This window comes from Gouania willdenowi, chromosome 3, assembly GCF_900634775.1.
Source record: "Gouania willdenowi chromosome 3, fGouWil2.1, whole genome shotgun sequence".
In the NCBI taxonomy this organism is placed as follows: Eukaryota; Metazoa; Chordata; class Actinopteri; order Blenniiformes; family Gobiesocidae; genus Gouania; species Gouania willdenowi.
The window spans coordinates 15,427,919-15,443,727 of NC_041046.1; the positions used below are offsets into that span (position 1 = coordinate 15,427,919).

At 37.1% G+C, this 15,809-nt stretch overlaps 1 protein-coding gene across 2 annotated transcripts in view; it reads left to right on the forward strand.

Annotated features, from left to right (window-relative positions):
* The first annotated feature begins 2,196 nt into the window (after positions 1 to 2,196).
* Positions 2,197 to 15,809, forward strand: part of fto (FTO alpha-ketoglutarate dependent dioxygenase) — a 178,488-nt gene continuing 164,875 nt past the window's right edge. For both annotated transcript variants that reach the window (XM_028441540.1, XM_028441549.1), the window contains exon 1: positions 2,197 to 2,450. In XM_028441540.1, coding sequence (XP_028297341.1) covers positions 2,373 to 2,450 — 78 coding nt within the window. In that variant the 5' untranslated portion in view covers positions 2,197 to 2,372. The remainder of the gene's footprint in view (positions 2,451 to 15,809) is intronic.

Genomic DNA, 15,809 nt, shown 5'->3' on the forward strand with positions numbered 1-15,809 from the left:
TTGATATCTTTCACCTCCAGTTAATAGCTTTCTGTCTTTGCAGCAAGTGTGAACAATTCTGTTTCATATGTTTTTGAGATATGTAGATACACCGTGCCAAATCAGCACACATAATGGACCATACCCCAATAATGTAGGTATATAATAAAGCTATAATGGATTCCTATGAGGGTTTTAATTGCTGTTACCAGTTCATCTATTAATTTTCACATTCATTCATTATCACCTTGTCATCTAGTTTGCCTTACAACCTCTTTGTGTAGTCTTGCTCCTTGTTTTCTGCCTGTGTATTATTGCTGTTTTTTAATATGCCGCTCTTTGGATTAGTAATCACCCCACGAGAATTAATCCAGTTTTTTTCTGATTCTGATTCTGACATTGCCACCTTTTCATCTAAACGCAGCCATCTACAGGCAAAAAACCATCAGACTCTCCAGCTTTACAAAGAAAACTGGTTTTCACATCAATAAGAAGAAGACCAAAGCAAAGTGCATAAATGCTCCAGTTGATCCACCAATTAAATTTGATGGAGAGGCACTACTAGATAATGATTGTACATACCCCGAAAGCCTTATAAGCGGCGACAATGGTGCTCGAAAAGACATCAAGGCACGCCTTAACAAAGCTAGTTCTTACATCCAACTTCATAGCATCTGGAAGTCTAAGTAGTACAGCACCAATACTAAAATTAGACTATAGAACATCAATGTCAAATCAGTGTTTCGCCAAAGTTCAGAAAGTTGGAGAGTGATACAGAAAGACATGGACAAAATCAGTGCCTTCCAAAATAACTGCCTTAGAAAGATCTGTAACATATATAGGCCTCAGAGGATATCCAATAAAAGTCTGTACAGGAAAACAGGCCATAATAACCTATCCTTAGAGATCAACATCAGAAGGATTAGATGGCTTGGCTACATCCTAAGGATGCCCAGGGAAAGAATCCCAAAAGCTTCTCTGAGATAGACTCCAGCTGGCAAGAGAAAAAGTGGCAGATCAAAAACAATATGGCGTAGAACAGTGGAGGCTGAGATGAGAGGGGTCATGGGGTCGAGCAGCCGCATTAGCTCAGAACCTATAGAGAGAGTTGGTTGCAGCCATATGCCCCTCGATGGGTCCAAGTACCGGTAAGACCCCAACATGACACATGAGAACATGCAAACTGTCAAAATAGACCAGATCCACATCAATTCTTTACACAGCAAACAATTGTTGATGGGGAACGGGTAGCATTAGAGAAGCTAAGTAAGGTGTCAAAAGTGTGGTGTTGTAGACTGGTTTTAATGCTTTTTGGTCCTATGATTATCATTTTAGGAAGTACATACATATATTCAAGTGAATCTACATCTCACATGCTGGTGAATTCATCCTGAGGGAATGTGATCTGAGTCTCAGAAATATACATTATACACACACAGAGTGGGCAGCCACACCCACCGTACCGATAAACATCAAAGGGATCTTGGATGTGGAACAGAACACTCTATTTTTCTATCCTAATAGCCTATACAATTTAGAGGAAAAGCATAATATGTTTTAAGAAACTTCCCTCATTATTGATTAGCCCTTACAAAGTATTTCTTCTGATAATGATGTGGCCACCATCATAACTACAGTAGCACCTCCAGGAATAAGATGGGCACGTTTCATCTTGATCCGTGTTAGTGTTGTTTTAATCTTATTTAAAAGTCTGCTCTGCTGGGAAAATGAACAGAAACAATTAAATTATTTGTGATAACTTGTCTACATAGGTAACGGTCAACCAATATATCTGCATGAAACGAAACAAAAAAGTGACTATTTGATGGATGATTAGCACACCTGAATAAATATTTAGAAACTTATATGAACTATATTTAGAAACTATATATATATATATATATATATATATATATATATATATATATATATACTGTACATATTTTGTTTTACATATTACAACAACTATGTGAATAAGTCTTACCTGAAGTTAATGAGTAATGACATTCATTCTGAATATTGAAATTCTTCTTATTTTTCTTTTTTTTTTTTTAAACTTTCTCATTATTTATTTAATGTGGACGTCAAAATCATAAAAACAGCTGAATTTGACTGTAACGTGCCCTGGACATGCGCAGTGCAAGATTCAACTTCGCACCTAAACTACTTCCGCTGTGAGCCTAAAGGCATTGTGGGATAAGTAGTCCATACAGTAACACGTTGCTGTCCACCTGGAGCACATCACCACAAACCAGCTCTTATCATCACTGCACCTAAGGCACAGACGTTCATTTAAATATAATAGCTAGTTGTGTCTAAGCTTATCCATTTAAACGCGTGAACATCTGCAGTGGTCGATATTTGTCGCACTACAATGACCAACATCGCCCTGAATGCGAGCGAAGCAGTGTAAACACAACTCCAGGAACATGAAAAGATCGGGTGACAGTGAGGGAGAGAAGAGAAGAAAGGTATTGGTGGTGTTTTTCTCCGTTAGCTGTGCCATGTGTCTCAGCCCTGTCGCTCCATGAATGTGTAACGATGCTAATGCACTGATGTTGGCTGCATTTAGACGGCTGTAAAGCTGCGACTGTCAGCGCATACCTCACCTTGTTTTTTTTTTCCTTTTTTTTTTTTCCTCTCCCTCTCTTTTCCTTTTCTCCCCTTCAATGTGTTTTAATGTTTCCCTCACTCCTACACCACGAAAACAACAACTACAACGCAGTTACACCCATCAGTGTACTTCCTCAGATATAAACTGATAACTGTAAGCTGCAGCTTCCTGTGTTGCGCATTTTAATTATCATGCTTATTTATTATGTGTGACATATGATAGGAATATTAGCAGAAACAGCTAAAAACTGTCAAATGATACAAATAACTTAGCAATCAAATACAAACATACCAGTGTGTGATGTTTGGAGATATGAGTATCATTAATACACAATGGTTTATTATACAACTCAGGGTTCAATTTGGACCATTAAGTTATTTTACAATGTGTACAATATGTTTTTTTTTTCTTTTCTTTTTTTTAAAAAAAAAAAAAAAAAAAAAAGGAATAAACTACAAAATTATAATTGATCCTATTTCACACACTATTTAGTCACTGACAAAAATAAAAAAATTAAAAACATTAGCTTTTTTTCTTCTAAATGTAATTAGGAAAAATAGATTATGTATTGGAAGCACGGGATAATAATGGGTTTTTGGGTGAAAAATACACCAGCCTAACCAGATGGAATCATAATATGCAATTTTTGTTGGTCGTTTCCAGTTTGAACTGGTCAGTTTTTCAAAAGTGGTTAAAGGAAGGAAAACTGGGGACTGGAACTCAAATTGCAGAAGAATTTATTGCAGTTAGATTATTTATAGATTTTGATTTAGATAAATGTCTGTTGGATTGTTCAATAAATAAACCCATTTAATCCTTTGATTCCCCACCTAACACTGTACAGGATTTAAATAACCTGCCTTCAACTGGTAACTATGGTGTTTGATGTTAGAGAGGGAAGTAAACTTTAAGAGTATACTCATGCTATATTGGCCTGTCAATATACTATGCGAGTAGTAATGCTGCACAATTAATCACATTTTAATCGTGATTAAGATTTTTGCCTCCACGATTAAATTAGGCCGTGGCTATTGATACGGAAACGTATGAATATACTGTTATTCCATTCATACTCAGCGCCCCCCATTGGCCGGTTTAGGTGACGTGATAGGTGCACCACATGACTTAAAGTTCTGTCATTTTTATTTTTGCTCATATTTATTTTAGCTACCCCGCTAACCCTTTTATTTCAGCCCTAACCCTAAACCTAGCCCAGGAAATACCCCAAAATTTTCATTTTTTAACATATATGTATTTTTAAAGGTGGAATTTGCCGTGTTAATTATGTTAAAATGAAAATATGTATATGACAACAGAGGGATTCAAACCCATGGCAGCGAAAAGAAGGATTCTTGAGTCAGGCGCCTTTATGTAAAAAAAAAAAAAAAGGCCCAGAAAACGTACCCATAGTCCGGGGGGCTATTGATACGTTTCTGTATCAATATACTAGGAATGTAGCGATTCACTCAACTCCCGATATGATTTGATTCACGATACTGGGTTCACGATACGATTCTCTCACGATTTTTTTTTACAAAATGGGACTGTAGAAAAATGATGATTGAAAAGTATTCCTTTATATTTTTGGGGAAAAAAAACTACAAAAAACTATACTGTTTTCCTTTTATTTTTCATTGTCAAAAGAATCCCTTGATGAACTATTCAAAACAATGCAATTTAACTAAAAATAAATCTTGAATGAAATAAATAAAGGAATAATACAAATGAAGAATAAACCTATTAATTTAAATTTTGGTTCTATAGTAAACAATGCAAAACTGCATAATAGTTCTTTTTAAAAGTGCAACTGAAAATGTATTTTGTGCCTTAACAATTGGACTTAAAAACAGTCATTTCACTGTATTTAGGTCAGATATTTGTTTGAACCAGCAGAGGGCGCTGGTAACCCAATGGTCGGTTGGCATGCAGATATCTTGCAGTGAAGAAGAGATGCTATGCTAGCAGACAGAGCTAATAGGAAATCCTGACTTTTACAGATATTCACGTAATATTAAATTTTTTTTGGTGCTAAAGGGGTAAGGAATCATTTATGAACATGTTTAAAAGTAGAAGGCTGCCACAAAAAAGTAGTAGCAGATTCCACCCGCCACTAACACTTCTGGATAGCTCCCTCTGCTGGTTAAAAAAAGTACTGCGATTCAATTTTCACAGTATCAATGTGAATCGTGATACCAATGAATCGATTTTTAATTGCCTTACGATTAATCGTTAAATCCCTACAATAGACAGATTAAATTAACCTGATTGTCGCCGATTTTTACGATTAAAATGCAGCTTCTGATGGATATAAAACTGGAGTTTTAGTTGTTTTTTCTTTAGGTGGGGCACTCATGTTGAAAGTGTCTACATGCCTCTATGAGTTGATTGACATAAGTACCTAATAAATTAGTATTAGTTAATTAATTAATTAATTAATCCAGCGGACAGTCAAGCCAGAAAATGTTGACAGGCTGGTGTTTCTTGCTCTAAACCCATAGGCTTAAGCCTAATGTTCTTAACTTTTCTTTATACGCTGTAATTGTTTTCAAGGAGTAGCAGTCTGTAACAGTGTATTTATAGTTAGCCCATTGGGAATTTTGGCAAATTCTCAGATAAATGTTGATATTTATCAATATTGTCGATGAACGCTTTTCTTTTGCACTTTAAACTGTTCACATATTGTTTGTTTAAAAAAAAGGAGTTAAATAAAAATACAGAAGTTTTCCCTAAAATGATAAATAATTGTGATCAAATCATTGATTCAAATAATTGTGATAATCATTTTGTATTGATATGATGCAGATATGTTTAGTCAATGTTTTCTTTGAAATTGCAATTTCTTGTAGTTAAACTACAAATTGCAATTTTATTAATTGCTGATAAACTGTTCAAAACCAATCTTTAAAAGCGATTGGTTTGAAAAAGGGCCAGATAATCAGGATTTTCTCGAGTAGTATTCCTCCCACTGTGGTTTTTGTGGGAAAAAAAGTTCAATTGTTGTGCTTTTAATTACAATTTAATTGTTAAAAGGAAAAATAAAATGTGTTAAATTCTTATTATTTTTGTTTAACATTTTTAAATAATGTAGCTATACATAATAAAGCCATTATTAAAAAAGAGTCCCAAAATGTATTTATTTTATTTTAAAAACTAGTTGGACCTATTGGCCTCTAAGTTATTATTACCTTGTATTCTCCTGGAGTACATTACAGTACAGGGCCTGGATATTTACCAGGCATATAGTCTACATCTGCTTTAAACTGCAGTGCACACACACACACACACACACACACACACACACACACACACACACACACACACACACACACACACACACACACACACACACACACACACACACACACACACACACACACACACACACACAGGGGAGGATGATCTGAACATGAAGTACACTTGACAACATATTGACTAAGGTTGACAATATTCTTAGAAACAGTCTGCTTTGATGCCATATGTACATGGGTATACTAAATGTGATGAATTGTCACATGATTTGCATACAGGTATTTTTGTGTACAGCTTGTGAGGATGAATGTATCTTTGTGCTGTTGTTTTAATGGTTTTTTCTGTGCTAACCTGGGACTAATTTGTCTTTTCATGATGATCTGCTGTAGCAAGAGGGTTTGTCATGACAACAAAAGAAAAAAAAGAGGATTCCACTCTGCTGTGTTTGAAGCCGTCCTGGGCTGTTTTACGTATATTCATCTCCCCCAGAGTCTGTCCAACCGTCTGTCTGTTCCTGCTCTTATCTCTTGACTTGGACGTGTCTGCCGTGGCACATGTGTTTGGATCATGTCAGACAGCAATGAAACTATGTAGGACGTGGTTCCTCCTGTTTATGAAAGCAGCCATGGTGGCCAGATGAGCGGCTCAGAGAGAGAACTCATTCCAGCTGGCCTCTGGGAAGTCAGGCAGCTCTGTGCAGACCTAATGGCTTAGCTTCTATTCTCTTTGTATACATAAAATGATGAGCAGGAGATGAATAGTATTTGTAAATTAACTGTATGATTGTCTAGCTTCCAATGATAGAACTGCATGCTTTTTGGCCTTTTTCCCCTAATATTTTTAGTTGTATAATGACATAGTAATTATGTTAACACATGCTTTGGATGTGATAGTTGTCTTTTGCACTGGGTTTGTTTACACTGTAATGCTGCTTAATGTGAGAGATGTACTGAGAGGCGTGTGCTGTCATTCTCAGTTAGATTACAACAGTGGTTCCCAAAGTTTTCACAGTCCCCTGAACCCATGTATCCCCTACTCCTGTACACTTAAAAACATATTAATCTAGCAGGGGTGGGGGAAAAAATTGATTCACATGAGAATCGCAATTCGAATCATCCACAATTCTGAATCGATTCATAAACTTCAAAAATTGATTTAACATTTTTTTATTGTTATTTTTCCAAGAAAAATTTCAATTCAGAACATCCGCTTAGAGACTTTATTCAGGAAACACTGTAAACTGAACATACAAATACATATTAGTTTTTTTCATAAATAGAAAATACCACTATACAAAAAGTCAGCTAGCTTCATGCTAACGTCTATGGAAAAACTCATGTATATGCTCATGCTAACATTTACGGCGATTGGCGGTGATTTATATAACTTTCACAAACACAGTCTTAGGAGTGTTATCAAACAGTATACTTAAACATACTCACAAGTATACTATATGGTTTTTCAAGCCGAAAATACAAGAACTTAGTAGAGACTAGCAGGAGTGTGACAATATCTCGATACAGCGCTGGATCGCGATTTTTTTCCACACGATCGATTATCGATATGCTCCCACTAAGTATCAAATTATTATTATTTTTATTATTATTATTATTATTTTTTTCAAAACCTTTTCTGCTTTTTCACTAAAATGTGCAGGTACGTCTTCACAGAAATTTTGTCACTGTTTGTTGAAGGAACCAATATATGGTTTACTGGAATATTGCACTATAATGGTGTCACTGGTAAGAAAGATCCTATTTTTTGTTTACAGAAAGCACTATTGGAGATACTTATTTGTTTACATTGCTATGTTGACACTTATTTACAGAAATTATGCATTAAAATAGTGTCACTGTTCATAGGACACTTTATCAATTTATTGTCTTTCAGAGATGTAAAATAAAAATTGTGTTTTTTCACTTAGTCTTTTTTTTCTTGTTATGTCAGATTATCGTAGATTGATTTCTGACCAATATATCGATAATCGCAGTACCGTCATATCATGAGAGAAACGTTATCGTGAGCGAAACGTTATCGTGAGCTATGTATTGTGTATTGTTTTGTGAGGTACCCAGAGGTTCCCTCCCCTAGAGACTAGTAGGCCATGGGCTTTCAAGATGGTGAATTTCGACAACTACGGCATCAGTGTTAGGACAAAACACACAAACTTACCCAGACCTTTACAGTCTATGACACGATCCCAACAAGAAACTACATCGACCCCAACTTACAATGTATTACGTAGACCGCACAAGGAGTGTTTGTGGTTGTTGATTTGTTTAGCATGTATAAATGTTACCGTTTGTCTTACGTTTGCCTTTGTGTGATTATATCATTGGAATCAGTTTATTTAAAGTTATCTTATACAAACTGCATTGTTTTGATGCCATAGTATGCCTTAACACACTATGCATTGTATATATTTTTGAATCAAGAATCGGTTAAAACAAGAATTGATTTGAATCGAGTTGTGACCCTAAGAATCGGAATTTAATCGAATCGTGAGATACCCAAAGATTCACATCCCTATAATGTAATGCCATAAACAATGTATCCAGAGCTTAATTTTTGACCGGCACTTATCTGATTGGATCCAGCACCTTCATTGCTTTTAGGTGTTTTGATAAAATGTTTTAGTATTACTATTTGGACAGCTGTGTCTTATATTGAGTTGAAATCACTGGAAATTTCATTGTACACAGAAAACTGAATTTAAATACTGAGCGCGGGTGAGGAAGAGAGGGTAAAGCCAAGACACGCCCACGCTACATCTAAAGTGTGATTTTCCGCAAAAAGTGTCTTGTCAGCTTGGCAGACGGTAAAAAATGGCTTAAAAAAGCAGTTGGATTTAAAGAGCTATTTTAAGCCAATTAGTGAAGCTAAGCCTGAGGTAAAGGTTATTTCTGTTGAAATCGTGGAGCAGCAGCACAGCAGCAGTTAGCGTGGCGAGTAGCAGCACCTGTAGCTAAGATGCTAATGCAGGAGAACCTGCCTCCAACAGACAGAAGACAGGAGTAGAACTATCCAGCAGACATGAGGAGGACTCAGGGACAGAGAGAAGAGAAGGAGATGAAGGTCAAAGTTCTGCTATAAACAATGAGACAAAGGCTGAGTTCAAAGCTAAGATGATGATCTGCTATTATTGGCAGGCCTCTGCTGTGAAATATGTAAAAAAGTTGTGAAGATACAAATGGCTCCATAGCTGTTTTTTTTTTGCCGTTTTGGACAAATAAATGTTAAGCACGTGTTATATTTTCATTTTCTTCTGTGCTGCTGATTCATTAGAGGAGTTATGGCTTTATGGGTGGAAAAGTTTGTGAATATTTTGTATTTGTGGGTTTTTGTGTTCTGAAAGTTTAGTGACCTTTGTGGCTAAATTAGCGGTGATTTTGCGCTATCCTTGGTGCTGAAACATGACAGATTTGACAGCTGTCACTCAGTGAGAGAAAGATGTACTCCATAACGGGCGATTGTCTGTGCTTCTTTAACGCTGATTCATTATTCTTTTATTAAACATTTAGGTTAATTGGTTGATTTTTTTTAAATTCCGTGACATTTTTGTCTCTCTTACTGCCGACACAACAAAAACAACACGTGGGGACCTGATGATTTACGCATTAAGCACTGAATGTATCCCTACAGTGAATTTGTCTCAGAATTTTACCTTTCCTGTTCAGGAATAACATAAACAGGGCTCTACACAAACTGACACTGGTGCGACCAACTTTCTCACCCTTTTTTTTTGGGTGGGGATGGGGGGGGTGTACAGCATAGCCATGCATGCTGATGAATAGTTGTCTTAAATGGCGTACCATAGTTTTTAGGGGTGTGACTATACACTAAGCTCACCAGACGAGACGAGACACGGTATTGGATTCACGAGAACGAGACGAGACCACGACTAAATATATGACTGGACCAACAGCCTTTTATTTAACAGACTTGCACATGCATTTTGAAATGGTTTATCACTTTTTACAAAAGTTAAAATAAAATAAATAAAAGAATATATTAGTGATTGGGGGTGGGATGGGTTGCTGGAAGCCTGTGTTATTATTTTATTTTGTAAATAAATACATTAAAAAAACACTAGCAGTGGCTGAAATAACGAGTTATTTATTTTATGTAATTTTAAAAGAAGACTTAACAAAATGTTTTAAATAACAGCAAAGCATAACAACAGGTTACGACTATACCCTGTTTCCTCCTTTAAGGTCACCCTTCGCACAGATACAACCAGATTGAATTTTCCCTCGCACACTAAAAAAATACTTGCATATGTGACCAATTTGGTTGCAGTCTCTAGCCCTGATATAGTAAAAAAAGAAAGAAAAAAAACAATAATAATCTGTAAACACACAAGAAAACATTTTATTCAGAATTATCACTGGGGTTGTAATAGGGTTGTCACCATACTAGAATTTCAAACTCGATACCAATGCTCAGAAAAAAAAATTCAACTCGATGCCATTTTTGATACCGCGGAGCAAAAAAAAAGATAAAAATTTAGAAGCATGATTTCCTTTAATAAAGTTGAGAATACAAACTATGAACAGTATACAAAGTATTTTTAAATTAAGTGAAATTAGTGCAACATTTAACAACACTTGTAAGCAACAAAACTATGAGAAAGTATAACATAATTTAGCAGAACCTGTAAACAAATACTAACTATTAAACATTTTTAAGAACAATGTGCCAAATTTAAAAACAACTGTTCTGATCATAGTAAAAGTAAGAGTATGCTCAAGTATTGGGCTACAGTCTTGCTTCTGGTGACTTGGCTGCATATTTACTGTTAATTTCACGTTGCTTGTCTTTAAGTTAGACATTAACATTTTATTTTCATTACATATTTTCTTTTATTTTCTCATGCTCACTCGTGATTCTCTGGTATTCACTAATGACTTATTGGACACGTTTGTTGTAGATTTGACATCCTTTAAGACTTTTTTAAAGCAGCGTATATTTGTGGCGCTTGTGATTGGCTGATTTTTCATGGTGACTTTCATTGTTCCTTCCACTGTGAGTGACGCTAAAATGTCAGTTACAAATCTTGCAGGATGTGTAACTGTGTCCCATCCTGCTACTCTTTAGGAAGATAAACTGTCTGTTCCAGAACGTCTTCATTCATCCATCTCTCTTCTGTGTTGTTTCCGGGTTTGTCACTGTCGGCACTAATCTCGCGAGAACTGCCACCCAGGCCATTTCAGGTGGTAGTTCTCGCGAGGCTTGTGACGCCGTTCAGTTTAGTAAGGCATCTTTTAATTATTGTTACATTAAAATACGGGATATTTACGGGAAAATACTGATATTAGATGATGGCGGGAAAGAGGGGTATAATTCGGGAGTTTCCCGGTCAAAACGGGATACTTGACGGGTATACATCAGTGGTATGATAATGACTTTAGAATAAATCTTCTCTTTTTTATTTTTTATTTGCAACATTCATTTTTGTTTTGGCATTGACCTTACAAAGAGATTGCAATTGAATTATTATATTAAGATAAATTCTGCAATGTATTACAAATGAATAGAGGTTGGTTTTATTTGCTACCACTGTGAATATATTACTATTTAAGTGATGATTATTGCCATAACTGGATCATTATATCCTTGTATTTATTAATTTAATGACGATTTATTCTTTATTCCAAATGTTCTTACTCCATCTTTAATTCAAACTCCCATTATTTGCAGCGATGGCTAGTAAAAAAAAAAAATCTGTTTGAACAGGAAGTAGGTACGTGTGTGTGTGTGTATAAGTGTATATGTGTGTGAGAGAGACAGTGACAGGCTGAGGAATGATCACAACACAGGGTCACCAGATGTTGTGAGGTCCTGGTGCTCAGCTAAGCCCCATTGCTTAGATCAGCCTCATTGGTTTGTTCTGGTTATGGCATCTCGTGCAAGCTGTTTAGGGTATTTAATTTCTAAACACTCATTAAAATGCTTTGTGTTTCCCCTGACAATTTTGTTAAATTAACAACTAGTGAGGTAAAAGCTGATTATGTGGCCTCGCATCCAGACGTGGTTAATCAATTCTGCCCCCGCAAAAATGTTAGCTGGTAAATTAGTGTAAAGGAAACGATTTATGGCGACTGATGCAGACGTCTTGTCATGTCAAGCCCAGTGTTTCAGCAAGAGGTGAGCTGTCAGATTTAGCAAATTCAGCAACTTCATTCTCAGTCAGCCATCTTTTTCTCTTCAACCAAGCTACATGGTGTTTGCTCTATTAATGAGCTAATGATGGCAAAATAGTGTGAGGTACTGACATAAAACAAGCGTATGGACACCTAAGGCAGGGACTCACATGAGCTCCAGCAATGCTAGATTTACACTTGGTCTCGGTGTACAATGGTAGAAAGGGGATTGCTCGGTATGGGGGCTCTCGCAGCTTCATCAAACCCCCGCCGTTCAAACTGCAAAAGCCGGGGCTCCGAAAAATACGGCTGTGGCAGATAATGATACCATTACACTAATGGAGCTGGCAAATGAAGGAGAACCCAGATGCCCTGGTTTATTACCAGAGGGGGTCATTTCCTCACTGCATTCCTAATGGCCTGAGCACACAGTATTGATCAGGCTATCATTCTGCTAATCCTCAACAGAATTACTTATCGCTGGCTAGGTGTTGATCTCCTGCACACCCTGCGCTAGCCTTGCCGCTGGGTGGTTGCTACGTATCCAGTGGGGACCCACTGGGCCGCCCAGCTTATCATGATTTAGAGCCAAGCAGGGATGGCGTCTGGGAGGTCTTCCACACTGGGCTGGTTAGTTAGATGTGTTTAAAAATGGAGGCAAATGAACCTAACAGCTTTCATTTAATTAAGAAGCAGGCAATGATGTGGTGCCTCCTTATTTATGGCCCCATTGGCTGTTGCTGCAGAGCAAGGAAATCTGTGAGGTTGGGTGTTGTTCTCAGTAGTAAATGTGTTGTGCTGTAAATAAGAATAGGCAGCTCGTCTACTCACTACAGCAGCAGCATGTGTATTTCTGGCCTATTAGCATATAGAAATATACTTTGTAGAGTTAAGTCCTCTTAAATGCATTATTTAGATGTAGTAACATGTCTGATTATTCTTGAAATGTGTGTTCTGATTGGATCAAGAATAATGGAGCCTATCACCATTATGAACAAATGAATTTGACTTTTTTTAGCCCAGGGCTTGTGACCCATCATTGCTTACTGGACCCCAGTGTGCATTAGCATTCACAGGCCATTGCAAGTGTGGCATCCAAACATCAGCAGGCACCTTTTGTCACCTCTGGCCTTGGCTAATCAAAGAGTTTACCTTGAGGGTAGTATTTAGCCCTGTTTGTTAATGCTACTGCAGAAGCTATAAAAACATATTTATATATTACCAACAGGAACAACCTGTCGTAACTAGGGAAACGAGCTATCGATCCACATATTTAGTCATTTCTTTTGGCGCATGCCATCAATATTGTGCAAACATCCATCCATGCATCCACGTGAGAGTTGACCTCAACCCTGACTTCCAATTTCTGCTCCCTTTGGAGTTCAACGATATACAATTCCGAAAAGTAAAATCAATGAGTGAATATGAAGTTTTGGTGTGTAATATAGCGTGGGCCCACGGCCCCGGGACTTTCATTGATCGACTGCATAAACGTTGGAGGGGGTTGATTAGTCTGCTGCTGAGCTTTTTTTCTACATGTCTTTTTGTTGTCTTGGCTATTTGATTTTTGTTTCTTTTTTTGAATAAAATGTTTACATGTCAGTATGGTTTGTGAAGCCTCTCGACAAATTTCTTCAGGCGATAGATACAGGTGTATAAAGGTGCTACTAAAGTGTCTAGCTACAATATTAAAGAGCTTTGTCAAAGCAATAAGATAGAAGATTTGTAGTTTTATTGTATTATTTTGGTTGTATTTATTGTTTAATAATGTAGGATGGTTGAACATTTATTTTACTTTTGAAGCTTTCTACCTCGGTTATGTGTGTATCTGCACATTGAGAGTGGTTTTGGATTGCTTGCATGTTGCCTGTTTTAAGTTAAAAATCAATAGCATATCAGACGTGCCATATTTGCAAATAAGCTGTGTGCTTTCTTTTGTCATTTACTACTTCATGCAATAGTACAGTCACACATTAAATAATTATACACAAACATTTTCTTATAATATAACTCATACAATCGGTTGCCTTTAGAGTTGAAATTAGTCATTCAGTGGTTTATGGTACACTGTTTAGGTTTCATGGTCCATTGTCAATGGTGAAAGTTTAGAGACAAGCAAATATAGATTGAACTATCTATGAACTATGATTATCTTATTATTATTACATGTAGGGAATTTTTTGTGACACCTATGCATGTTTTATTCTTGCAAAAAAAAATCAATTTCTTTAATTGCATACTTTTGGCCATAATTAACCCTCTCTAAGGAAGAGTAAGCTAGATTCACGCCTGGCCTAGACCCATGAGACCAGCCAGGTAGGCAGCCACCAAAGGGACCTGAAGAGGCATGAACCAATACCCCCAAGACACTCCACAGACTCTAGGCCACACAGAGGCTCCATCAAACCTCCCAGTTGCACCCGAGAAAGCCCATGGGACCAAGGGCACAGCGCATTCAGCCCCATAATGGCACCCACCCCCACAGGCTTTTGCCATTGCCCCCCCACACCCAACCCCCCAGCTTCTAGGGGATGGCCATGGGCACATCTCCACCCAGGCACCCAGCTGAGGAGCCAAAGCGTCCATCTAAGGACTAACCAGCACTGACTGGGCCAGGTACTAGCAGAAGCCCAATCCCAGGCCTGGGCATTAGGCCTTCCCACTCATGGATGCCAGTGATGCTCCAGAGCACCCTGGATATTGAGGAAACCCAAAAACAACAGCCAAGCCTCCCAGAGAATGAGCACCAATCCCCCCGCTAACATTTCCATCCCGTGGCAAAACCCTCAACAATACCAGTGTGGAATTCAATACTTCCCCACAACACTAGCCCCCATGACAGCAAAACGGGCTGCTCAAAGCTGACCCATTGCAGCAATCACCCTCCAAACCACCAAAAAATGTGGCCAAAACTATGGATGAGCAATATAGACTAAAAAATGTATTCCGATAATTCCTGGTATATATCACGGTAACGATAAAAGTTGCAATAAATAAAACATTTTCCAACTAAAAATGTAAACGGGTTCCTTACAAACACAAATTGAATTGAATACATCAACACTATAGAATCTGCTTCATTAATCGCATTTACACATTAAAAAAGGTACAATAGCTGCAGGCTCAGAGATATTTTATTGCATATACAGTATATGTGCATGTCAATTGCATTTCATTTATTTCCTCATTTATAATGAAATTCCTATAAAAAAAGCACATTAAAGCAAAAAAAAAGTTTCTACTGTTTAATATAAACCACTACTGCTGAATCTTGCTGTATTATATTGCACATTCTTAGCCAACACCAAGGCGAGCCTGAAAAAATAAAACGTGAAATACAGTAAATGACACACTGAGATATGCATTTCCAGCCACATTCACCAGCACCACCCCAGAGGCCCACTGTCGTGTCATGCTTAGCCACGCCACCTAGGTGGAAAAAACTCCCACACGTGTCCCCTCTAACTGAAGAAAGGCTGGGCTCCCACTAGAGCTGGACGATATGCCAAAAATATGTATCACAATATGTGTTTCATATCAGGCGACATCTATAATTATTGATTTTTTTTTTAAAATAAGGACCATAAGAAAAAAGGCCAAATTGAAATACTTTTATTTTAAACATAATCTTTAACATTTAAAGAGGTCAACAAAACTATAGAAAAAAACTAAAAGTCTGCAATTAAAAAAATAAACTGTTATTGTACAAATATAGACATTAAATAAATGCTTAATCAAACAAAATGTGCAACACATTTTACAATTAATCAGTGCACACCTGAGGTAGAACTAACATCTCTGACATGAAACAAACAGCAGAGTAT